Here is a 27,573-nt window from a genome sequence, read left to right as displayed (position 1 = left end):
CAGCAGTGTACTTCGTCCATCTGCCTGTTCTGCTCCCCACTCTGTCTCTGGTGAAGCCTCTCACCCTCCGCATCTCTGGCCTGTACACCAGGTCTGTATGAATAAATAAATAAATCTTAAAAAAAAAAATGAGCTGGCTATCTTCTATGGATTCCATAGATCTTTGGATAAAAGCACAGCAAAGATGAGCATTGTCCTGGCTCCTAATCCTGTCAGCTGCCCACCAGCCTCTGCCTACAGCTCCCATCTCTTAGCAATTGTTTGTCCTCAGCTTCACGGATCTTTAGACATGAAGAACTCCTTCCACTCAAGACCACTAGGTGTAGGGGGCGTGGCAGGCTGGCAGAGGCAGCAGCCACCATGAGGGAGCTGCCACCAGCCTTCATCTTCATGAGGAAGTAACTAGAAGACCCGGCATGTTGCCCTGGTACTTGGCCAGCCTCTGCCACAGAGAGCCTGACAGGCCTTTCCCAAGACCATGGGTTGCCACCACCGGGGCTGTCATCCCCCGCTGTGATTCTGGGCCTCTGTTAACTCTCTGGACAAGAACTGTGCACCTGGAAATGCTGGGTCAGGCCTAAAGCCCAGCAGGCAGGGCGTTCTGACTGAGATGCCTGGTTGTTGGGGGGGGAAACAGTCCTTAATAACCTAAAGCACAGCTACTTCTACTGAAAGGTCTGGTTAGAATAGTTTCCCTTAGTCACTGGTTTTTTGTTGTTGTTATTTTAAATTACCATTAAATAAGTATGGTTTGCCTTCGACATCCCTAGGGCCCTAAGATTAGGACAAAAGAGAGGGACAGGAACAAGGAATGCTGATGGGAAAAGATGAAATACAAGACAATATAGAGTGATGTACACTGAAAAAGAGCCTCTGGTGTGTTGTCATAAAACAACTATATTTTAATCGCTCACACACCTATAGCAGCTAAAACACATGAACTTTTCAATGTAGACAGCTGTCGTGTACATTTTCACCCTGAATTATTTTGACCTGAAGTTACATAATGTGTGTTATTTGACATCGAGCATACAAACTCTAAGTTTATACTTGCACTTTAACTAAATGAGGGATTTAAAAGAATTGCTAGTGTTAACACATTTCTCTGAGATCTTCAGGAAACCTCATGATGTTCTGAGTTCATTTTATCCCAAGAGTAATGCTTGCCTGTTGGGTCAGCTGAACTTCAGGTATAAAGAGACAGCGTTCTCATTATTATCATAAGTATAAATATATGTAATAGAAATAAATATTGTTACCATTGTTATTAAGACTCTAGATTAAGACTCTTTGACTTAAACATGAATCCTCAGCTTGGCATAGAAACTGGCGTCCTAGTCCAGTTTCCCACCCTTCCCTTCCCCATAACCTGTGATGAGGTAAATCTCCACTCCAGCCTTGCCTCCTCTTTATCCCATGCCTAGTCCTTTCTTCCTGCCAGCTCTTTGCCCACACCCTTCTGCTCAGAATCCCTCTCCATGCCCCATCACTGCCTGTTCACATCCCATCCACAAAGATACACACACAAACACACAGAGGTCTGCATCCATATAAAGACAGAAATGTGAGTGTACATGGAAATGGTAGAAAGAAAATAGCTAAGCATCTCTATCGCAGAGCTGAATTGTGAGTTACAGGAAACACAAACCTTAATGAATTGTGTAAGCATGGTGAAATATGTCATTTTTTGTACTTTCTGAAACATTCAAAAACCTCTGCATTGACTCTTTGTTCTTGTTAACAAGTCCCCAGTGCTCCTTCCTCTTTGAAGATTGTTAACCCCACACTGGATTCTCTCACATTGGAATGGGATCCACCAAGCCACCCAAATGGCATTTTGACTGAATACACCTTAAAATATCAGCCAAGTGAGTTATTGGGAGAAGGGGGAGGGGAAATAATGGTTTTTGAAGGAAAAAACTAGAATCTTAAAATACGAACATTATTTCTTATAGCTGTAGAATATATACATTTAATCTCAAGTGTTGTTCTAGAAGGAACTTCAATGATACTTTTTTAAAGGAAAATGACATGTTTGAAAATTAAGTGACCTGTTGAGTAATACAGACATCTGAGCAAGAGGTTTAGTAGGGTGTTCCCATGATGCGGTAGACATCTTTTATAACTAGGAAGTGGGAGGAAGGCGGGTTCCTTTGGCACAAGATTTCTGAAGTCAAGGTTTGTGGTTAGTTAACAATGTATGATTCCCCTGCAAAACCTGAGATAAGAAATGCAACTGTGATTCAGCTATAACAATCTCCTACCTTATGGGCCAGTCTATTATAGAAGCTGTAATGTTCTGTCAGGTAAAAAGTGAGTGGGATTACAAAAGGCAGTGTAATCTAAGATTGCCATTTTTGGTTGACACATTTATTTACAATAATATTCCTGTAGCAACTAATGGGGAATTCATTTATTTCTTCACAGTTAATAATACACATGAATTAGGCCCGCTGGTAGATTTAAAAATTCCTGCCAATAAGACACGCTGGACCTTAAAAAATTTAAATTTCAGCACCCGATACAAGTTCTACTTCTATGCACAAACTTCGGCAGGATCAGGAAGTCAAATCACAGAGGAAGCAGTAACCACAGTGGATGAAGGTAAGATGGGTATGTATAAAATCCATCTACATATGAGCATCCTGGACATACATCTTAAGCTTGTGCTTTCTTTTTCCTTCTTAGAGTGGAATTTCCATCTACCCCCATTAAAGCAAACACTTATTTGTAATTTCTTATTCTGATATATATAATACGAATTAATTAATTCCTATTGGATAAACTATTTGATGTATTTTGCATGTCCATTGAAATTTTTCGACTTATATTGAAATACTGAGGCGAGAGTAGGAAATTACAATATTTTCCCACACTTGACTATGAAGTTCAAAACAATGTTGTTTTCTACCAACAAATACAAACATACACTCATAAATATATTTATACACACATATATAAATAAACTTGTAATTCTAGTTCTGATATAAGGCAGAAAATAATGCTTGAATCCACATACCAATTTAGGTTTGCTAGGAAAAAAATTGAAACTGTTATTAAATAATGTGTTCATTTTGTGTTTTGGAATGGGACTTCGTATTTTGGTATGCCATCTGGTACAGAAAAAACAAAATAGCCCTATTAAAGTATCTTAAGAAAGAAGCAGTTTCTTTCATACTCTTAAAAATCATTTTGAAAAGTTTTGAGTCAACAAAAATGATCTCATACATTGTAAAAGATTTTCTGTTTTTGCACGTCTATGAATTGTAGAATTACTTAAGGGTTATTTATTTGGTTATCTTCCATAGCATCAGAAGTTGACATTTCTACCTAAAAGTTGGTTTGAGATTTCTTAAGGCTTCCTACTTTGTATGTAGTTATGAATAAAAAACCTTAAGTAATGTGTGGATTTGATTACTAGGTAAGTTTGGGGACGACAACAACAAACGGTCTCCTGTACCTGATGTGGAACACTTCATTCTTGCATGCTTTAGCATGTTAAAAAGTGTTTTTTATCGCTTAACATGCTCATGGGTGTGTTACATCTAACTATATAGTGTCCTATTTCTGTTTCCCTTCATTAAAGCTGGTATTCTTCCACCTGATGTAGGTGCAGGCAAAGGTAAAATCATTCATCTGCATGATTTTATACCTGTGTGAAATTTGCAATGTTAAACATGGGGAAGTGCAGCATGGGTTTAAAAAAAGAGAGAGAGAAAAGAAGCCTTGAAACACCAAAAGAAAGAACAGATCTTCAAAGATCTTGGCTTTAAAATTAATTTCTAGTCTTTTTTTTTTTTTTTTTTTTTTTTTGCGATTAGAAAGCCACATATTGAATTCTCCCAAAACTTTTTCTCAAGATCCATTCCTTGTCCAAATCCTAGTCTTAGCTCTTCATGATATGATCATGGCTGGATCAGGCAGAACCCAAACTAGATTTGTCTTAAACCCTCTCTGTGGCCATGCCACTTCTTAAGGGTTTAGCAATACTCGTCCTATGAAAAACATCCCGTGAGAAAGTGGATCAGCCAAGCCCCTCATTGTAATCTGACATAGCTGCACTCCTGGCAGACACACAGCACACACTTTGCTGGCCTCACATTACACGTCCACGTGGAGCCCGCTGGAAGCACCCTTCACTGGGCCTGGATTAGACGTGCTCTCACCAGGACCCCTCCAACAAGTCAGCCTGCATGCTGTGCTCGGTCGTGTTATTCCATCCTGTCTTCACCAAGCAACTCAAGTTTCCTTCTCCCAGAGAGCCAGCATCCACCTGGGATGACTTGTCCTCCTCCATATCTCACAGCTCTCTGCATGAGAAAGACCTGCTGGGAGAATGATGCTTGATTAAGTTGTGATATGTTTTCCACCTCAAATTCCCATCTTTAGCTCTCCACTATGGTTGGTCTGTTAGCTTTTTAGAGAGAGGAGTCCCTGCCACAGAGCATTGTTTTCATGTGGGGTACCCATGTTGCCCTAAATTATCTTAATCATGTCAATTTAAGCTTAATACTTGTCCTATGATGAAAACATCCCGTGAGAAAGTGGATCAGCCAAGCCCCTCATTGTAATCTGACGTAGCTGCACTCCTGGCAGACACACAGCACACACTTTGCTGGGGCTTTTTTTTTTTTTTTTTTGAAGTTTGACAGATTAAATGAGTACAAATGGGAAATGAAGAAAAAGAAGACCAAGAGAAATATATTTTGCCCTAAATTATCCTAATCTTGTCCATTTAAGCTTAATGCACATCTTCTGTTTTTTAGAAATCTGTTTATATTCAGTCTTGATAAATTATAGAATGTAGATCTCATTTTGGAATAGCTGAATAAGAACCATAGCCACTTTCAGTAATCTTAACAATGACATGTGTGTGTGTTTAGACTTCAAAAACTGAAGTTGTGACTATTCCAAAATTCTATAATATTGTAGGAAGATGAAAACCCCTTTTTGGCATATGCCCTTTCTCCTAGGATAATTAAACATCAGTTACAATCGTTGGTGGTTTTAAAATGATTTACTGCTGCAGTCACACCACTTACATGAAGCTTTCCACAGAAAGCCTGGCCTGGACCTGGACCCTGCGGCCCTGTCTCCTCATAGCAGAATAACTAAGCTGCAGGGAGGCATCTGGGGTGATGGGGCCATTGGCTTGTGTTAGAATATGTGCATTCCACTGTGCACATCACCCCTGTTTTAATGAATTAAAACCAAAGGAAATTAAGTGGCAGGATAGCTTAGTGAGTGAAACTAAAAGAAATTGTTATTAAAAGCCTTTAGGTCTTACCATTTAATGTTTCCAAATTGAATTTTGAATTACTTATGATTATAGAGATAAGCAAAAATGGAATGACAGAAGGTGCATGACCAAACCCCCACCTGTGTCAAAGTCTGATGGATCTCAGATAAGAAAGGAACTTATGTTTAAAATTTTTCAAGCCAAATAATGTAGCTTATATAATAATTCTTAGTTTCTATTTAATTTCTCTTAACAGGGCAGCAATAATTAAACATTGCTTGCATAAAATATTTCACCATAAAACCTTACGTTGCTTAAGAATAATTTATTATTCCTTAAAATATTTCTTTTTTTAATGTAAGAATTAATGCTATCCTCTTTATATTTTTCCTTCTCCATATGAAGTTTAGCTAGTCTCCAAAAGGGAGAAAAGTAATTCACAATCTTTCCAATTTTGATATTTTATCTACCCTTTATATTTCAGTTTAGAACAAGATGAAATAAAATAAAAAGATCAGAATCATTGTGAGAAGTTTGTGTGATATCTTTAGCTATAGAGACACCAATCTCTACTGATCTTAATTTACATCTCATCAAAGAGGAAGAAAATGACACAACTGAGCTTTAAATTTTCCTATAGATTTTAAGAAATGCTAATAAAACTCAAGTGTTCAAATACATAATTACAAAAGGATTATTTAAGCCATGAAGTGAAACCAGAATAATTCACTAAGTTTATTATAACCTACTAACCCTTCTCCTTATCACCCTCCTCAGTATCACTAAGTTGAACTTGGAAATAATCTTGAGGTTTGTAAGGAGTAACTTATTTTGATTCATGCCTTTGTTTAGTTAAAACCCTTAATACTTATGTAATTGTTATTGTTGTTTGACTACATTTGTTCAATTTCCATGTTCTTTTAAATACTCCTAGATCTGGAATTCTGGAAAATAGGCCAGTGAAGGCCAGTTCATTTCTTTTATAGAAATGAACCCAAAACACGAAGCTGATTGCCTCAGTGTGGATGATGGATCCATCAGAGCACTTCTGTGAGAGGATAGGTCAGAGTTCAGGAGTAGGAAGGAACTGAACTAGCAAGGCAGGAGCCAAGCCTGGCTCTTGCTGATGGTGGTCAACCAGTTCCAGCTGAGGGCATTGAGAGGGCACTGAGAGGTGGTGACAAAACCCCTATGGTCAGACTCTCACTGTGTGGTTATACCGGAGTCAGGCCCCTGCTCTCCAATTAAGTCAAGAAACAAGGAAAAGCTACAGATAAATAACAATAATCAGCTTTATTTGGCTTGAATGACAACAAGGTTGTTGAACAGGAGGTTCAGTCAGCTCAACAGTGAACATCTATCTGCTCATTTTCTCCCAATAATATAATAGTTTATTTTTGCATCATCTTGTGCCTTTTTCCAGCTTAGTTGTAACCTCTGTGGGCTTCCCACCACCAAATCACCCAATACATAGCCATTTTTAAGGCACAATGCACCAGCACAGTGTGGTGACCTTGCCTTTGATATGGTTACTATCTGGCAGGTTAGACCAACATGTTTAAAAAAAAAAAAAGGAATAAAAATAGATGCAATGGATGCTATGCTAGTAATTTGAACAGAGCAAAGGAGCAAACCATTTGTGTTGCCAAATAGGATCAGGAAGAGTGTCACAAAGAAAGTAACTGGGCCTTATAGGACAAATAAAAATTTTGTCCCCTGAGTCAGAGGGTTGAGGTGTATGAATCTTTGGTAGGGAGCATAAACAAAGGCATAGAGTGTGGGAGAGAAGAGAATCTGAACTGCAAACGCAGAGGCAGATGAGGCCAGATGTGTTCACATCTTCTCTCCCACACTCTACATTTTCGCTAAACTGAACTGCCAGGCATAGGCCAAATACCCTTCAGGTTCATGAGTGCCTTGCGAAGGCATTCGTGTTTACCTGTGGGCAGAGGCAAGCCCACCCAGTTTTAAGCAGTGAAATTACAGACAAGGTATTTAACCTAGGGGGAGAAAATAAAGGTGACTACATTGAACAAACTACAGAGAAGTCTTGGAGGTTGACAGGTGAGAGTGCCCAGGTGAGAAATGGCACTTCAGTCCCCTTCTCTGGCATGTCACAGAGAATCAGTGGGTGTTTGCTCAGTGAGTAAGAGAACATGGGGGAGAAGGGGGGTAAAAGGAAGGAGAATTGGAATTTCTGTGATAAAATGGACACATAGCATAACCTTGGAGAAACAGTGATATCTTCTGTTGGTGTCTTTAAGAATAAGCGGAATGTTCCTGTTGGAAGTATTTCACTTTGGCTCTGCCTGAAACACCTTCCATGATTACTCCAAGGGCATATTTCTCAGTTCCATAATTCTGCAATCATTTAAAGGAAGTTAATGCTTTGCCTGAGTTCTTTTCACTGATGTTCTCCACATAGGAACATATTTACAGTCTCCGTTAACAGTATCCCTATCATTGTCTGTTCCCTTAAGAGGAAAATAACAGACAACCGACAATGGTCAAGTTTGCTGCCCTTGACAGCAGAGGGGACCACAACATATAGATGAATGATATCTCAGGAGTCAAGTGCCTTGCTTTTTAATTTACTTCTTTATTTGATCCTTAAAATATGACATTTCATTAAATTTGTTTTGGTAGAGGCTGCTATCTGCTAAATAATATAACATTTTAGAGTTTAATCTTAAGAGTCATAGTAAACTCATTGGAACTTTCTGTTTTACTCTCCTAAGAGATTTCTCTGTGGTCATCAGTTGATCTTATCATTTTTCAACTATTTGAGTTAATGTGTCTGTAAATATTTTTAATTTGTTGAGGTAAGGCTGTAGAAGTGGCAGCCTTGGAGAGTAAATAACCACTGAATGTCTATAGATGTCCTCTGTACTCAGTAGCAAGTACAGAGCTGTATGTGGTTTCCATGGTTTGGTGCCTTAAGCTATTCATGTTGCACTATGATTTTTCAGAACAGGATATGTAGCAAACGCACAGCAGCTAAGACTGCCCTCCTCTCTGGGGCTTGTCAAATGAAGTAGTTCTCATTGTTTTTATTATTCTTTCTTAACTTCGGATAAACATATTTAGTGATTCTATTTGCAGTTTCTCTTCCAGGTACTCTAACCATTCAATGTTCTCCAAAACAAGTGTTCCTCACCTGGGCTCCCTGAAATCCCCAGAGGCATTTTCTTAAGGAAGTTTGTGACTCAGATCAGGTTGAAAGCTACTAGTCGAAGGACCATTCTTTCTCATCATAACACAAATTCTTAAGGACCCACACTGAGATTATAAATAGAATTGAAAAGTAGCTGCCTGCAAGTTGCCTTTCAGTGTCTTGATGTTCTGTAATCTCTGCCCACAGCACTGCTTATCAGTCCCCCGACCCACTGACGTAAATGAAGACTGAGGTTTCCTGCATCTGTATCTAGTGGGCAGTGGTTTCCATTGTTCAGGACCCCTACAATAGCATGCATATATTTTAATCTGCTACCTCAATATTTCTGATTGTTAATTATTTCCTAGTGGTGTAGTTTCATAACTGAAAGGAAGAGAAGTCTGAATGAACCCTAATATTCTGCTGTGCATTTTAATTCTACTTGCACAATTTCAGAGTACTTACATTTGTTTTGTATCTGTGTGTTTGGTGCTATAATGTGATTGTTTGTTTGTTTGCTTGATTTTTTTATTATATATTTATTTCAAGCAGTAAATCCCAGGATCAGCAATCTTACTGCTGCAGCTGCTGAGACCTATGCCAATATCAGTTGGGAGTATGAGGGACCAGAGCATGTGAACTTTTATATTGAATATGGTGTAGCTGGCAGTAAGAAACAATTTCATTACCTGGTTTTTGACTTGGGGGATGCAGCTTAAGAACTTAACATTTTGAAAGATTTAGTATGGATCATCTTGGAAAAAAAAAAAAAAACTTGATCCAATTAAATGAATCAGATTTATCCAAAAACTATTAAGCGAATAGTCAGCTTATCTATTTTATATATAAATAGGAATTTCTATTTTTATGTTACTAATAACAAGAGACATTGAGGTTCCATTGCATATGATATTTTCATATCGTGGCACTTAAACTGTTCTATACCCACCTATGTAAAAAGTGTAATAATGAATACTTCCATTTGTACAAGTGGGAAGAAGAAAAGTTTCTTCAAATTGGACTTTGAAGTAGCAAAAAATCAAACTGACGTGAAAATTGTCATTCTGCCCATACTACCCAACATAATTTTATCAGAAATTGCAGAAAATTAATACAGGAGATGTCCATTGTGTTTCAGTGTTTAATGTATGCATAAATCTGATGCTCTGTTTACATCCTCGCTGACATTATTGGGAGATGAAATAACTTTAATTACCATAGTTTGTGAACATGGCTCACTCCCTCCTCAGTGCAGTGTGCTCAACACAGATTAGGTTGGATGGCCAGTAAGTGTTTGCAAGAAAATGTTGGGCATACTTACTGATAAGGCCTTTATCATGCAAGCAAATATTTTTAGAAATATCTGTTTCTTTAGGAAAGCCAGTGCTCTATAAATTGAGTAAAATGAATCTGTAGAAAATATGGAAAGGTTTAATCTATAATTTGGATAAATTTGAAGACATTTAAGTTTACCAAAAGATTCTGATTGCAAATCTCATGGAATAATTTTTTCTCATGTTTCACTTAAGCTATTTAATGTGTAGCTGTTCTTTTTATAAACATCATTAGAGAAACGCAATAGTTTCACAAGCAAGGTATAGATAAGAGCTTCTTTTATTGAGAAACTGTATACCTGAAGTTTATGCAGTGTTCTTAATAAAAGAAAAAAAGATTTAATATAAATATGCAATCTAGATACTCAGTCAGTTTTTCTTGGAGTACATTTTCATGTAGTTCCTTTGTTTTAACTGATTTATTTGACATGACTTATAATAATCTAAAGTGATAAACCCTGTGAATCCTAGGTTTTGTCTTTCTTTTTATTAACTTATAAATAATTTTCCTTTCTTAAAGCATTGAACGATTTCTGGTCCCATAAAATATTTAAATGTTTTGTTTTTACAAAATTTCCATAGGCAAAGAAGACTGGAGGAAAGAAATTATAAATGGTTCTCGGAACTTCTTTGGGTTAAAGGGTCTAATGCCAGGAACAGCATACAAAGTTCGAGTTGGTGCTGAGGGGGACTCTGGTTTTGTGAGTTCAGAGGATGTATTTGAGACAGGCCCAGGTGAGGCACACACCACACCAGTTCTGACTCATCCCAAAGGTGAAGCCACCGTGTGCTCCAGTCAAAACCGGAGCTGGTAGAGCTGTGTGATTGATAGGGCGCTGGAGTCTTTCTGGGGGCCCAGTGGGCATAGAGTTTGAGTTTGAATTTTTGATTGTTCTTGACTCTTTATATCAAATGAAGTGCAGAATTGAGTAAATCATTTAACTATGGTTATTGACCATGGCCGTTACAAACCAATGTAAATCGGGTTTCCAACCTACATTAATTAGGTAATTCAATTTTCCACATCATTTACATCTGTAAAATCTCCCTCAGAGTTAAAATGGAATTTTTGAAGTGCTTTTGAAGCTGAAATAACTTATTAACAGCTTTTTATATCCAAATGTGCTGTACCCCAGTAGAACCCTGCAGTTAGGCTAGACAGTTGATGTAAATATTACTAAACTTCTGCAGAACAACAAATTGTTCAATTAATGTTTTTCATTGTAATCACACCAAATTTGACTGCTAGTAATTGTAGTTATTTGAACATTGTCAGCATGTACAAGTAAAAATTAATGTTTCTAAAACAAAGAGAAATGTTCATGTAAAACACAGCAATATTTGTTTAAACTCACAAAATGGGAAACAACCCCTTGCTTAAATTTAAAGAAGGGTTTTGTGGTATGTGTTCATGTTGTGATTCATGCATCCATGTTATGTTCAGTCACCTCATGGCTTCTTGAGGAAATCTTGCATTTCCTGTAGGAAAATATTTTATGTGCTGTTTGTATACAAACATTATGATTTTCAGTCACTTTTTATAATTTAGAAAACACAATCATGAATCTTTTAAAAATAAATATATACCAAATATCATATCTGATAACTTACTTATCTTTTTAAGTATCTATGTGCTGAAATCATAATATTTTAAACAATTCCATTATTCTGTTTATTGTATGTTCCATAGTCATTTCTGTAGAGTTGTAGGAAAATATTGTATTAGTATCTAATTCAGAGATAGCTAGAATGCTAATAATAGTAACAACACTGGTATTTCATCTTCATTCTCCATGTTGTGGAAATAGCTTTCCTGGCTTTTCTCATTCAGTCCTTACAACAATCCTGGGAAGTAGGCACTGTTATTACCCACTTACACATCATGTCTATGCTCTGAGAGGTGAAGTACCTGCCCAACTTACCCAGTCATCATGTGGTAGAGCTGTAGTGAGAGGGCAGCCTTCCAGCAGGGAAGAGAGGTTCTCCTTACCCACCAGAGGGCTACGGAGGCCCATACTCAGAAGGGGAGCAGGTTGTCCCAGAAATGAACACTTTACTTAGAACTTGATATATCTCTCTAGATATTCTAGACCCTCCTTGCTCCTTGTATTCTCAGCTTTCAGGTCTAGCTAGAATTAGGTTCCATGCAGAGAAATTGAGTGATAGCATTTTTTTGTCCTTTTATGAGACAAAAGGTAAACAGTTTGGAAAACAATATTTGTTTTTCAGTTTTCATATACCTGCAACTGGTAAGTAATTCTACGTGAACAGTGATTATGGGTTAGCCATTTTTGTGTGCCACCGATAGATAATAATGATGAATGATAGGTAGGTAGGTAGACAGGTGAATCATGGCCATGAGCAGTTTTTGCCACCTCTTACATGTAAATATAACTATTACAAAGCATAAATATTGATTCAACTGTGGTGCCCTCAGTTAACATATTACCTCTAGGAGCAAATGCTGATAAATCCAGCTCCATTGTTCTCCCAGCCCTTTGGGGCTGCCAACCTGACTCCAGAGTGGAAACATTATCTTTTGTTTCTGCCTCCTTCATGCTAGGCTTTGAGATGGGGATATCAGTAGTAGGCATGGAAAGCTACCATTCTGGCTCAATTTTTAAATTCTTTGTGTGAAGGGGTTACTTTTCTCTCCTTCACACTCACTTTAGGAACCCAGACCTCACTTTTATCTCTGTTTAATAAACTTCTTAACTTCACACCATTTCTGCATTTTATAATCAGGATTCTTAAGGTATATTTCTTAATTGTTTGTCCCGTGGCATAAACTGAAAATCAGATAAGACTATAGATGGTATCCCAGTAGTGAGCTTCTCTCTGACACCTTTGTTGAGCCTCACCGTAAGGCTACCCACCTGCTTTTCTTCTCTTCTTGGCTCTTACCCTCCATTACTAAGTCTCTTCTCTCATACTGTGAAAGATAAAAAGCAGATTTGCTTTACTGGATCCAGCAGTTTTTGGTCAGCTCTTTACAAACTTTGCACAAGGTAATTTTTTTTTCTCTAAACATTTTAAATTATTTTAATTGAACAGGAGATTTGTCTACACTGTGGTTAACAGTATACAACAGAAAGTCATGTATCTCACCCTGTCTCTTCTGTGCCTACTCTAGTATCCTAAGTACGCAAGAGCATTTTCTTCCAAGACCTGCTACCACAAAGCACACATTATCCATGACAGAACAAGCAGTGTGATATAGAGGACTATGCTAAAACTAACTTCCAAAAAAACAAAGCAAATATCACTCTGGCTTAGTTTGTTATTCCATATTCTTCATATTAGTTTGACTGGTTTTTGCTTTCAGTATTACTCAAGTACTACATGATTATAATTTTACTGAAAAAATTTCAAATAAGGTGAAAATTCTTTTTCACTTTCCTGCCTAATCCTGCTAACACCCATCCATCGCAACTCGGATTCCAGAAGTCTGCAGGGTGACGTGGTGCATGAGGGGGCTCTGCCTTGTGTTTGTGTGAGTAGTGAAGATGATACTGGAGAGTTCTGTGAAGACTTGGAACGTGTCATAGTTATTCAGGCCTTTAAACCCTTCTTAAAAGGACAGAAAGTCAGCATACATTATTTTCACATACACACATTTTGTATCAACTTCTGATGCACAGACGTGTGTGTGTGTGTGTGTAAATGTATATGTGAGTTAGCATGCCCACACATGTGCCTGTTAGCATATTGTGTTGCCTAGTCTAAAAGGATCAGTGAAATATTTGCTACTTTTTCTTTAGATATAGTGGCAAAAAAATTCAAAGTCAACTTAGATATTTGTTTATCAAATGTCAAAAAAAAAAAAGGTCCACTTCTTGCAAGCTGCCAGCTTATGGCTCAATTGTGGCAGTCACCATCATTGTAAGAACATCTGTGCTAGGACTTGCATATCTTATGCACTTTTTCCTTATGTGTTTAACTAGATGAAAAATGTAAATGGAGCTACTAATTTATGACAAGACTGTGAATCATTAAGCAAGCTAAAAATGAGGACTCTAACTGCAATCAAATGCTCCAAAGACCAGTTAGTTTCTGGTTCAGTTTTGAAGAAAAGCCCATAAAGACCACATATAAATCGGTAGAAATAGATTGCCAAAGAATAGGAACTTTTAAATTTTTTTACCTGTCTCAGAGTGGAAAATTCCCATAACATTTTATTCTTTGGAAAGACTTCTGCAGATTAAATAATGTCTGGACATATTTTCAAGAATGCATTGTAGTAGCAGAGCATAACAGTTGGTAGCAGGTCTTTGGAATTAAGCAGTGGTGAGTCAAACTCCAATTGTTGGGCAAGGTCTTTACCCTCTCTAGTCTACTGGTCTGCCCTCCTGTCTACTTCAAAGGATTGTTTTGAAGATACAATGAGATTTTTGCCCTCAACACCATGCCTAGCACACAGTAAAACATTTGAACAATGATTATAGGGGTTAGCTCTCAATATCCTTGTCTTCATCGTCATCATTTTCACAATGACTGTGGTGTATGTTTGGAAGGGGACACTACCTGTTCTCATGCATCACTTGTGTCTAGGAACCATATGGTCAAAACCCTATAACCATGAGACACCAAGTGCTGTTGGGGAAAGACAACTGGCACTTGAATTATATTCCAAATAGTGCATTTCCACGTCTTTATTTCTTAAACATGTAACCACACAATTTCCATACTCCTCTTCATATTTAGTTTCAAACATTTCATTTTTATCCCTCGAGTTTGTGTGGAGAAAAAACGCCAGTGAGGTTCTGTTTTGCTACATATATCAGACCCTGGCGTATACGGAGTCATGCTGATTTATGCATCCTGAGATCACATACACCTAACCCAATCATGTTAAATATACTCAGAAGAAATTTTACAAATTAAAAGCATAATAGAGGACTGCTTAGGAAGTCAAAAGAAGAAAACCTTTTTCCTGTGTATTGACAAAAGTGAAAAAAAAAATAAGGTATTTTAAAAGAGGGTTCATACCAATTTATTTAAATAAACCCTCATGGGTTGTCTGAATAGCCATTAATGCTGCACTTTGTCCCATTTGACTGACACTTTTGGATAATACCAGAAATGCTAATTGTTATGTGATTTTTTTGTAGGAGATTTGCATACTGTGACTAATTTATGAGGGTCTTTCACATTTTTTAATCAAACAGAATAAACACTGAAAGAATGCATATACATGTGAATGAGTATTTTCTCTTTAAACTGGTCAGTTATTTCATTAGTGATTTCACTGGTAAAGATGTATTTCAATGTCTTTTAAATAGATCTGTAGCCGTATTGAATGTCAAATTGAATTTTTTAGACATTTTTGAAAATCATTCAAAACAAGTACTTCCAAATGAATAAATAACAAATCTAAGTATACTTCGGGGAAAAACTGACATGTTATACAAAATCGTAAGATTGTTATCTTACGTGGAAGGTTTCTTGTGTGGAAAGCTTTTTTTCTTGACAGATTTCAAGATTTTTTTTTAATGGCAGCATTATTTCAATTTTCCATTTTAGCCTCCAAAAATAGTTCCTTTGAAGGAAAAATACTCCATTAGATGTATACATTCTGTTCTGTTTAAAAGTTATTCTTATATTTGTATCGTTATACATGAGGTACAGTTTATCCTATAAATAATAATTACTTTTCTAATTGGTTTGAGATTATATTTATTTGGGGAATATGCAGTTAAAAAAATTGAATACAGTGTTCAACAGGTTTTGTTCTTGTTTAATGGTAATAGCTCTCTGACTTTTCTATTTAAATTTTTTTTAGTGATGATTTTTCAAAGTTAACTCCTGATTGAGAATCAACAGATTACAACTTGGGGGTCATGTGTCAAATATACACAAGCCCATATACTATGGAAAATGTTAGCTGTAAGAGACTGCATCAGTACTGCTCTCTCCTTAACCTACCCCCACTGACGCCGCTCTTTTGTCTTCCAGCAATGGCAAGCCGCCAGGTGGACATCGCCACCCAGGGCTGGTTCATCGGGCTCATGTGTGCTGTTGCTCTTCTTATCTTGATTTTGCTGATCGTTTGCTTCATCAGAAGGAACAAGGGTGGTAAATATCCAGGTAAGAAAGAAAAAATTAGAATTGCTTTATGACTCTGCATAATTATTCATGAAACAACAAAAATTCATGAGGGCAATCTTGTAGAATGTAATAAAGATAACTTCCCAGAGCCATAAACTTGGATCTCCTGTTAAAACAATCTTTAATTCCTTCTTATATAATGACAAAGTAACTGCTGTTAAGAATCACAAGGCATTTGGGGGAATAAATCACTTCTGTGAAGATAGTAGTGACTGTTTCCTTAGGCTCCAAATAAATCATGGTTGCAGAAATAGCATCTGAAGCCAACTGGCAGAGGGAAAGATCCATGGGGTTTCTGAAGTAAGCAAAGTCACAAAACATTGCTTTCCCTGTATAGTTAACATTTTGTTCAAATTAGTGGGCCCAGTGTGTGTTGAGTGGGAAATATGTATGTAAGTCTTCAGTGTCAAGTTAAAAATCTGCAAAAGAATAGATTTACAAAACCAACTTATAGTCATTAATAGTTAATAAACAGATTGGTAAGTTAAAGAAAACCATTCAGAAACTTAAAACTCGCTCTCCTATCAGGTAAGACACTTGCTACAAAAAATATTCCCATGAAGTCAACTTTATATGTTAACATGTTCATTCTATTACATTAGTAGGTAGTCTTAAAGTCATTAAAACTTTAAAATAAACACACATGATCACAGAACACAGCTGGGTGGATAACACCACAATGTGTAGAATTACTTCCCACTGTTCTATATCTCAAAAGTTGCTGTTTTACGAACTTTGAATTAAGAAACGTAGGATCAATAGATAATAATGTCATTCTGTAATTTTTAGTCAAAGAAAAGGAAGATGCACATGCTGATCCTGAAATCCAGCCCATGAAGGAGGACGATGGCACATTTGGAGAATACAGGTGAGCCTCTGCTCGTCATGTTCCCCTTGCCTTCCTGCCCTGCACACACACACACACACACACACACACACACACGCACGTAGCGCGTTCTCCTGAGAATTAGATTCTGCCTGGCATTTTAAGTTCCCCTCAAATATTAGTTTAGAAGCACTTTCTTGTCTAAATGTTCATACATCCCTCATGATGAAATATTGTCATTTTCATCAAAAAATAAATTTCCATTTAGTCATAGGTTTGTCTCGCACTCTTGTCATATTTTCTGGAAGACTTCGCTATATTGATCAATTAGCAAAGCTCGTGTTTCACAAAGAGCTAAATCAACATGAAAGGCCCCAGGAAACCTGCCCCTTCTTAGCCTTGCTTTTGTAAAGTTATTGTTACTCTTATTAATAATGGTTTTGAAGCTAGTTTTTCTAAAACAAATATCTATACTCTGGCCCATTAATCATGCAGTGATGGTTGTTTTAGAAACTGTTAATTATTAAGGGATATCACAGTCCTTTTGGCAATGTGTTAACTCACAGAATACATTTAATAATACATTCTTGTCATGGCTCCATTATTAAGGACAAATTTTAACATAATCAATGTGCTAAGTACTAAATTTTTAATATATTTTACAATTATCCCAGCCTAGGTTTCTTTTTAAAGAAAGATACTTGTATTAATTTTTACCTGTCTCCAGAGTTCATTTTTGCTACCTCCATCCTAGTATCATAAGGAGAAAATAATTTGAAGAATATGAAGAATAAAGGACTTGAGAACCAATTTATAAAAGCCATATGTTTTTACAAAATGGCTCCATACCATTTTCCATGCAGGCACAAGTGCCTTCCTGCCCAGCACCTAAGCGCCATATTTTAATCTCTTCAAGAGATGATTGTGGTTTCTAAAATGTGCCAGAAATTCTGTATGTTGTGATTCAGAAAAATGCCTAGGGAGGGCTGTCTTTGCTGTTAAAAATTGACTCTGGGCTGAAAGTCTGAAAAGCTCATTCAGCATCCACACCCAATCTAACCAAGAAGTTTTCCTCACACGTGAGAACCACCTGCAAATAGCACACCCCAGGGTATCCACACCTACCAGTTGAAATCTTTAACTCACTTTCACTAGTAAAGCAGGTGAGCTGATCTTTATTAGATGAAGTCATCTAATTTCGAGTTCTTATCCCCGGAATTCCACACAGGATGTGCATACCACTCCCCCCACACGCACTTGTGTGTGTGTGTGATGAAGCTAAATCTTCAATATAGCCTGAAAAAAAATATGCATTTGCATGAGTTGAAAATAAATATCACACTTCATACATTCTTCACATGGTGATGGATTCCTCTTCTACATTATCACACTTAAATGAATCTATCAATGTATTTTACTGTTTGCCTGTGGGTCTTAAATGTCAGCTTGCTATTACAGTGATGTGAAACCATGATCTGATGTAACATGACTTTCATAATAACTATGCCGCTTACTTCATTATGACATGATTGGAATTGAGGTTGAATGTGAACTAACCTGGAATTAAGAGACAGTTAGTTTTGGGGTCAATTCAACCATTACCCTTGATTCCTATAGATATGTCACTTAATTGTCTATCTCTCCTTTTTTTTTTTTTCCACTTATAAAATGATACAGCTGTTCAGGTAGTTGGTGATCTCCAAAAGTTTTTAGTTCTATGGTTTCTCAGCTCACATTTGAGCTATTTATTAATGACTTTTTAAACATGATTCTGGGTTCCAGAGCAGTACATAGCAAGTATTTATGAGCCTCATTGTCACAGTATTTACATTTATTTGATCATATTTCTTTGTCTTGGTGTTATTCATATATGATATGTTTTGTGAAACGTTTTCAAATGACTGTCTTTATTCCTTGAGTTTCTTAGAGGAGAAAGACTTTGCCTTGGTTCTATTTTGTACAAATTTATTGATTCCTGTGTAAAGACAGAAACACTTGTCAGACATGAATTATGGTGATTGGAAGTTCCAAGGGAAATAAGGATCTAATGGGTGTCTTAAACTTGAAACACAATTCAGCAGTTTTTTTTTTTAACTGAATTTGAAAATTCACAGGAAAATCTCCCACATGAGTTTTCTTCCCCCGACACTCAAGCCATCCTTTGCTAGAGATGTCGCTTTGTCCTGTGACTTCCTGACACCACCTTGGAATTTTCCCTTTGGTTTTGTTTTACATCAAAAAAGAAAGCATACAAAAGATCCTCAGTTTCTTAGATGTCACAATTAATGAAAACGGTTCCAACTGTTTATTAAAGAGTCTTTTTTTTTTAATAACACATTTAAGTGTCATTCGCTTCCCCAGATCACTAGGGTCCCTTCTCTGCTTTGCACCTTCTGGACTTTTGAGCTCTGTATTACTTATTTTGTTTTAAAATTAATTAAAACTGTTATTCAGAGAGACACACAAAGTTAGGGCTATTGCCTGTTAATTAATTTGGCTTATAATTGTCTCATTTTCCAGCTTAAGGATGAAACAGTTCCCATATGGTTGGCTCTGAGCCAGAAGATATGTCCTAGTGCAAAGAGGGATGGAACTTTAATGGCCAAATTTGATTTTTTTTATTTGTCCCACGCCCTCACTCCAAAACCTACCCTCCAAGCAATTACCCTTTGGTGGAAGCCTGCAAGCTTTCTTTGTTTGTTTCTTTAATTATACAGACAGTAGGATCTGCATCCTTACTAGCATATAGAAAAATCAGAGAAACAGTGCAACCAACTGTGTAAGTATTTTTTTTTATTCTTTAGATTCATCCTTTAAAACCAGAATAAACCTAGGTCATAAACTATATGACTATGGTACTTGAACTCATAGATAAGCAGAGACTCTTGGCACAAGAAACTGTCATTTGTGTCAATATGGTCCTGTGGTAAGCATACTAGCCTATGCTCGTGCGCCTGAATGATGTGAAGACGTCACATTTGCTATACTTTTAGATTGACTGTTCACACACAAAAGCTTGGTTGGGAGCAAATTAACAATGATTAATTAATATTGAATATTAGAGAGAGGGTGTTTGTAAAGAGTGTTTGGGTCATGAATGTCTACAGCATTCTAAAATACCTCATCATTCTAAACTACAGCATGGCTTAATTTATCCATGGTAGATGGTGATCATTGGAAAATAGCTATGTACTATTTAAAGATGAAAACAAGCATCCACTTTTTAGTGAGAACCAACTGATCACTAATTTATTTGTTGCTGCTAACTTGTGCTCAGTATGCAAGTAAAAGGTACCCTGTGAATGCACAACCCCGAATGAATTGCTGTTGAAAAAAGTTGAACTCCCTGAAATTCATTCTTTGAGTTAAAGAAAAGGAAGACTATCTTTCAGTGCTTTGTCTGACACCATAAAACTAACAATGAAAACATTTTACTGTTAGGAGGATTTCTAATTTATCTCCTCTATTGTAATTTTACAGTGAGTCCATGCAGCTAGTATTTATTAGGAGTGTGATGTATACTAGGCTGTGGGGATATTAAAACCAATAGAGTGTGATCACTCTAGTTTATAATCTAGTGAAGGATGCAGACAAGTAAAATTAAGTTCTATGAAAGGTATGTAGCTAAGGGGTAAAGGGTGCAAAGTTCTATGAAAGGGATGTAGTCAGGGATAAAAGGAGCAGGGACAGGAGGCCAAAGCCTGTCAGGGGACATGAAGAAGGTTGATATAAGAATCTTCTCAGAGGAAGTAAACCAAGAACTGAATTTTGATATTGTGATACAAACATTTCTTTACACTGCACAGCTTTTGTTATTAAATATATTCATGGATGTATGTTTCAAGATTTTTTTGCAAGTGTATGTACTATGCCTATTTTATCACCTAACTTAAAATTCAATCTTTGACATTTGAGGCTAAGAGTTAATTAACATCTGACATCTTCTGTGTTTAAAAGTTCTCACTAAAAAGTGAATGATTGTTTTCATCTTTAAATAGTACATAGCTAAATGACTGACTTAAAAAACACCTGTAATTTGTATTCCTCTAATTTGGGAAACTATCCATTCACACTTAACTTGACAAAGCAGCTTCCCTGAGCACAGTGTCAGAAGCAGTGTATTTACTGTGTCATTATTGAATTCAACTTTTGAGTTGAAGAAGGCAGGCACTAATGCAGTGTTCAACAGAGACTCATAACATCCGTCACATCTGAAAAGTTCTAAATGTGAGTGTCACTCAAGGTATTTCTTAAGGAAAAAAATCTTTCTGATATTTGCCAAAATCTGTGCTGATATCTCATGTAATTTTTTTCCCATTTAACCAAATTCTGCTTAATGAAGAATGTCATTATATCACACTACTTTTCAAGAAACTCTATTTTCAAAAAGATTTTGAACTGCCTTGGGAAAGTTTTTCTAGAAAGATTATTTATAGTTAGACCATCCTGCTTCCTTCCTTTCAAGCACTGCCTGTGTTGCTGCAGATTCTTTCTCATTCTCTAGGACTGTTAATCTGGGTGGGTGGTGCTCCCGGGAACCTCACTTAGCTGATCGTGATTCATAACTCATGACTGTGTTTATAAAACTCCAAATGAATTTACAGAAAAATATTAGAATTCATAAGAGCATTTAGTAATGCCACTTGACACTAAGTTAACACAGTCAATTCCATGTTTATGTAACAGCAAATAGTTCAAAAATAGAATTTTAAAAATTATTCCAGTTATGAGAGAGTATAAAAATTTAGTGTAAGACTTAAGCCAACAAAGAGCTCTCCCACTTATTTTAATACCTCATATTCTATTCCACTGACCCACTTGTCTATCTGAGCTCCCAAAACACGACCTTAATACTTCAGCATTTAATAAATCTTGACAGCTGCTAAGTCAGCCCTCCAGTTTTTAGATGCTCTTTGCCTTTTTATTTACATATTCATCTAGAATCAGCTTGCCAAGAGCTATATAAAAATCTGCTGGATTTTTTTTTGGGGGGGTGGGGAAACTAAGTTGAAAGAATAATATATAGATTAACAGTTACCATTTTTGAGTCTTCCTGTTCATAGTGTGGTATATTTCTCTATTTATTTAGCTCTTCCTTAATAACTCTGAAAAAGGTTTCATTTTTCTTCAGAGAGGTCAACACTTTTTGGTGGACTTGTTCTTATACATGTCATATTTTTATGATAAAATGGAATCATTTTAAAATTTTTATTTTCCAACTGTTTGCAATTATAAATAAAATTGCAATTATATAAATAAAATATACATTTAGGCTAACAAGTAAACTCATTACACATTTTTATTCTGTTTCCCTGTAAACACTTTTGGGATTTTTTTTCATTTTAAAAATAACAGGTTTATTGGGAAAAGGCAAAAGAAAAAGAGACTCCTGCATAGTCATAGGTGGACAGGAAAGTCTTTTGGATATTTTGCATATACAATCATATCAGTGATAAATAACATTTCCTTTCTTAATACATATGCCTTCTCTTTCTGTCATCACTTTGCTTAGGGCTTGGAATGCACATTTGTTTAGATGTGATAATAGCAGGCATCTCTACTATTTTTTTAGATGCCATGCAGAAGGTTCTCAACATTTACTATAAAGAATTACATTTATTCTAGGTTTCTTATTGATATCCTAAATTGCATTAGTGAGGATTCTTTCTGTCTGAAGTGCATTAATTTTGGATATTGAATTGATATTGAATGTCTACTGAATTTAGCCATAAGTCTTCTTTTAAATCTGCTGAAATGATCACAGATCTTTTTCTTTTCTTATCCTAAAATAGTGAATTATTATAAATTATTGTTTTAATGATAAAATGAACTTACCAATACAGTGGTAAGAAAGAGAAAGAGCCAGCTGAATATACCAACCTGGTCGTGATAAATTATGTTTAATGGGCTGCTAACTTCAATTTGTTTATTATTTATTTATTTATTATGTATTTGGGTGAGTGAGAACAAGCTAGCATTTCTCGTAGTTCATTCATTGGAAGACTAGTTCTATAAAGCAGAGTAAGATTAAAAGTTGCAATCCAGGTAACAGAATTCTGCTCATGATGGAACTCTTCAGTGGAATTAAGTGAATACTTTACCAGTATTCAAGAAAAGTCTGATAGTTAAGGATTAGATCCCAAAGACATGCAGGTTGTACTTGGCGCAGACTGAAGATTGGACGCTGTGTCCCCTGCTCAGACACAGGCTTCTGCAAGGTCTGCGATACCTGCCCACTGTTTACTAGCAGTGGCTATATTCGCTTACAAAGTGTGTGATCACTTGAGGGCTGTTTAAGAAGGTAATTTTCAGTAGTACATGCCACTATCCTTTTAAGCTGGTCTTGTTTTCCAGTCTTGAGATATTCCTTTTTGGAGAGAAATTGAAACCCTTCATAGGAGTTATTGGCCAAGGAAACAGGATATTTGTGTATCTTGAAATATTTGTATCTTGACTAGAAAAATGTCATTTTCAGATGCAAGGAGCAACAAAGCACAAGAGGAAATATTGCACCTAGTGAGACCTTTATGTTTAAGTCTTTTTATTTTTGCTAATAGCATGTTTGCTATTTTCGCCTTACATTTTTGTTTGTTTAAAGAAAAAAATGCCACTGCCATTTTTTCCTAGTTTTGAAACATGTGTTACCTACTAAGCCATGGGTCAGTTTACATACACATGGGTAGATGTTGTAAAACATAATGATTACTTCATATACTGTGGTTAGGGGCTCAACAAAGAAATAAATAAAATGTATCCTATAAAGTTTAATTAAATTACACTTCTAAGGTTCCCATCCGACATATATAGACTGTATAATGCATGTGAGAATGGAAGAGAGGGGTAAAGATGAGTGCAGAAAATGTTTGTTTCTGCAGTTTTAGATTCACTCACACTCTTCAGAATATATTTACCTGCTATTAATCTACAAATATAGTGATTTTAAGTTAAATTGTATCTTTCAAAGTTAATAATTTTTTGCCCATTAATTAAAATTTGTACCCAAAAAGTTCTGATAGGATACTGATAGTATACTATCAGTATAAGGATTTTGCTTTTCTTCTTAGGCAATTTTCATTTGTTTCTTCTGCATCCTTTTAATGGGATTTGTAGGTCTCTTGAAAGGTAAGGTTAAAGTTTATAATCTGGCCTGCATTTAAAAGCACAATTATTTGAAATTCAGGATTTTGCTTTCTCCTTCTTGCTTAGGAAAAAAATCCATATTTCACACTTAACCCAAGTCATTCTCCATTCATACCCAAGGAATCAGAGAAGTTTAACATACTAACTTCTTTACTTGCCATCAGCTTTTACTCCTTCTTGATTCAACATGGTGATGATTTTCAACTTTTCCAAATTCTTCTTTAATGCTTGTGATTATGTCTGAATTGTTTCTAAGTCAGGAGTCAGACTGTCATTGATAATGACATACTATAAGAAGCCGTTCTGTTTAAGATTTCATGATTAAACCATTTCTGCAACTGATTTTCATTCCAACCACATCCCAGTCCTTGCCATCAGCCTGAAGATTAGATTGATAGAAGCCCAGGACCCCATTTGCTTAATCTTAGTTTGCATGCATGATCTTTCAAAACAGAACATTTCACCTAAGCACCAGTCTTGATGAAAGTATTTTTTTTTTCCCCAGTGATGCAGAAGACCACAAGCCTTTGAAAAAAGGCAGTCGAACACCTTCAGACAGGACTGTGAAAAAAGAAGATAGTGATGATAGTCTAGTTGACTATGGAGAGGGGGTGAATGGCCAGTTCAATGAGGACGGCTCCTTTATTGGACAATACAGTGGTAAGAAAGAGAAAGAGCCAGCTGAAGGAAATGAAAGCTCAGAGGCACCTTCTCCTGTCAACGCCATGAATTCCTTTGTTTAATTTTAAGTCTTTGCCAATATCCCATTTCTCTAGAATCTGTAAGTACTTGCTTGCCAGACTTCTCATACTAAGAACATAGTTGCAGAAAGTATATTTTCTGCTGCATGTTACTATTATGAGAACAGTTAGAGCAAGACCATAACTCAGTCAAATGATATATGTTGATGTGAACTGCATTGCAAAGTTCTGCATCCATTTTCATTCAAACTAGGTATTCTTGATTTGTTCAGAACTGATTAAAAAAAATACAGCCTCATCAACAGATCATGTTATTTCCTCTTCAAGATACAGTTTAATATGGTGCATGAAAATGCTACACATTTAAAGGACATACCTGTCTGTGTATGTTATTAAAACATGATTTGATTACTTGTTTATACTGTCTTCGGCCAAACCCCTAAATATGAATTCTGTTTTCATTGTCAAGAGTGTTACTGTAGTATTCTCTAGGACTTCAATGTCTTTGTGGACATTGTTGTGAAATTGGTGACTCTATGTCTAGCTGTTGTTAGTCTTTTTGGAAGACTGTTAGGAACAGTATGTACAGTATATACTTGCTTAAATGAGTTCATTATGACAGTTGCACTCGCTGATGCTTACTGAGACTCTGTCACCTGCTCTTCGCTCCTGTTACTTCACAACCTTCTTAATCTTCCAGGTATTATAGCAGTACAGTGTTATACTTTTACATCACGTCTATCTTCGGTTGTTTTAAGCATAAACAATGTGTATTGCAATGCATTTGGGCACTTGTGCCATACTGAAAAAATTAAAAACAAATGATTCCAATGAAATTTAAAATATTACTCCAGAAAGCACAGGGCAAGACACATGCAGTGCCTTCAGACGATAAGCATTCCATAGCACACTGCCTTCTGCAGTCGGCGTGGTCAACAGAGTCTACTTTACTGTCATTGTCTAAAAGTAACTTTTAAAAAGCAGAGATGAGGAAAACTGCAATACTGAAAAAAGGAAATGTAAAAATAAAATGAATAAGACAGTTCATTTTCAGGAGCATTTTTTTCCCATATGTATAAAAAGAAAAGCTTTATCACCAACTGAAGTGCATGATGATTTTGTGGTCTCTTAAGGTTTCTGTTAAAATAAGCTACAATAAGTAAGAAAGTTGTCAACTTGATAGAAAACAAAATACATGTCAAAGCATGCCAACTTATTCTCAAAGTCTTATGTGGCAGCTTTTGAAACTCTGCAGCATTAAATAATGTATATATGCACATTGCTATCAACCCATTTCAGAATCTAAGAAATCTGATAAGTGCTAACAAGGCCAACAGTTGAAGGGATTACATCTGCAAGTCCCCAAATAAACATATATATTCTATTATATTCATAAACAATATCTATCAAATGGTTTACCTCCAAGTATGAAATTCTATAACAACCTATGGTTGAAGGAATGCTCAGTTTCATTTGCCAATAAATTGGTTTCTCATAACTTGCATCAAGTTTAATTTTAAGTAAAGCCTTTTATATGTAGATATTTTGTTGAATTTGTAAATATACTGAAAGTTTAGATGCTATATGCTTATAGGTGTTACATACAAATAAACATGCAAACAGTGTGTGAGTTTTACGGTATAAGAAGTAAGCTAATTACTGCAGTGCAAGGGTTTGGGGAGTGTCTGCTTAATACCTTTTGAATATTTTCCCCCTTTTTGCTGTGAAACTGAAATAGTGAACTATTCTACATGTTGATGCAGGTTTCTAGATGAACTCTTCCGAGCTTTGCCTATTCAGCTCAATAGTCCTAGTCATCTGGTAATTTCGATGTAGTGGGTAAAGCACGGTTTGAAGTAATCCCCAGTAAAGATGGCCCTATGTCCTTTCGTGTCTACATAGTTGCTTTTCAACAGTCAACTTCCCCTTCTGGAATAGAAATAGACAAAACAGTTTTGCCTTAGCATCAGAGGCCACAAAGATAAGTTTCTTTAAGTTTGCCAGTGTTTTAGGGTAACAATAAAACTACAGTTTTTACTCTTCCGTATGGTAGATGCTAAATTTGTGTGTGAAGAGGTCACTTCTGTAATAGTGCAACAGATTTTGTATTAAAATTAAATGTGGTTTCAAAAGTCCCTCACTCTTGTAATTTATCACGTCCTAGTGGAATGTGAATGTCCAAGTAATGGTGTATGTAGTAGTGCAGACAGGTGGGATGGGCTCTCCATCAAAAAGCAATTATTAAACAGTGTTGTTATCTGTGATTTTTAACTTTTTCAAACATATTACCTAATGTTTTAAAATAGCACAAATTTTTATTTTTGCTTTTAAAAGGCTCTTATATGCAGAGAAAAAACACAAAACTTAATATGATTAAAGCAGCTAGTAAAATAGGGGCATATAAGAATTTTCATAAAAAAGTAATAGACAATATTAGCCTTTCGAGAAAAACGCCCAAGGAATCAGGTCCTGTTTCCTCTGCTGAAGCCCGAGTCCCGCAGCATCAGGTCCCTGGAGCCTGTTTTCAGCCTCTATTCGCCTCTATTCTGCTTGCCTGGATCTCCACCCTCCCGCCACAAGTGACTCCAATTTCTTAGCCGTTCCTGCTTGATGAGACAGTCTGGGCCAGTGCTCTGGGTACGCCCTTGTTAGCACTCACCAGTCCTGCTCTTCTGATTGTCGCAGACCCACCTGGTCCACAGACAGCCAAGGCCTGACCTGTCCCTCTGGCCCACCTCCTTCCCTTCTTCACGTGTCCTCTGGTTTCAGCTTTCCACCTGCCAGAGATTATGCTGGCACAGAGTTCATCCCACCCCTTCCCCATCACACACACACACACACACACACACACACACACACACACACACACTCACTTATTTGGATAATAACATATCCTATGAACCAAGTGCAAAATACTATTTAGGCCTCAGCATTTCTACCATGGAGAGTATCTGCTTCTGAGCAGCAAATGAGACCCCCACTGCACACCACAGGACAGATTCACAGCCCACAGCTTCAGGCCACATCAGTCACACAGTGACATAACAAAAAGAGCACGCAAACCTGTAGCC

At 36.5% G+C, this 27,573-nt stretch overlaps 1 protein-coding gene across 14 annotated transcripts in view; it reads left to right on the top strand.

The window, feature by feature from the left end:
- Positions 1–26,637, top strand: part of NRCAM (neuronal cell adhesion molecule) — a 179,243-nt gene extending 152,606 nt beyond the window's left edge. For 4 of the 14 annotated variants that reach the window (XM_012720880.1, XM_012720877.1, XM_012720879.1 and 1 more), the window contains 8 exons: positions 1,746–1,868; positions 2,428–2,604; positions 3,587–3,622; positions 8,946–9,062; positions 10,310–10,462; positions 15,683–15,814; positions 16,625–16,703; positions 24,307–26,637. In XM_012720880.1, coding sequence (XP_012576334.1) covers positions 1,746–1,868; positions 2,428–2,604; positions 3,587–3,622; positions 8,946–9,062; positions 10,310–10,462; positions 15,683–15,814; positions 16,625–16,703; positions 24,307–24,544 — 1,055 coding nt within the window. In that variant the 3' untranslated portion in view covers positions 24,545–26,637. Of the gene's footprint in view, positions 1–1,745; positions 1,869–2,427; positions 2,614–3,586; positions 3,623–8,945; positions 9,063–10,309; positions 10,463–15,682; positions 15,815–16,624; positions 16,704–24,306 lie in introns of all 14 variants that reach the window. The other 10 variants (XM_012720886.1, XM_012720882.1, XM_012720888.1 and 7 more) reach the window with 7 other exon arrangements.
- Positions 26,638–27,573: the final 936 nt, after the last annotated feature.

The sequence above is a fragment of the Condylura cristata genome, unplaced genomic scaffold, assembly GCF_000260355.1.
Source record: "Condylura cristata isolate star-nosed mole 26May11 unplaced genomic scaffold, ConCri1.0 scaffold00005, whole genome shotgun sequence".
Lineage (NCBI taxonomy): Eukaryota > Metazoa > Chordata > Mammalia > Eulipotyphla > Talpidae > Condylura > Condylura cristata.
The sequence above is the reverse complement of the archived record's forward strand: the minus strand, read 5'-3'. Positions and strand labels throughout refer to the sequence as shown.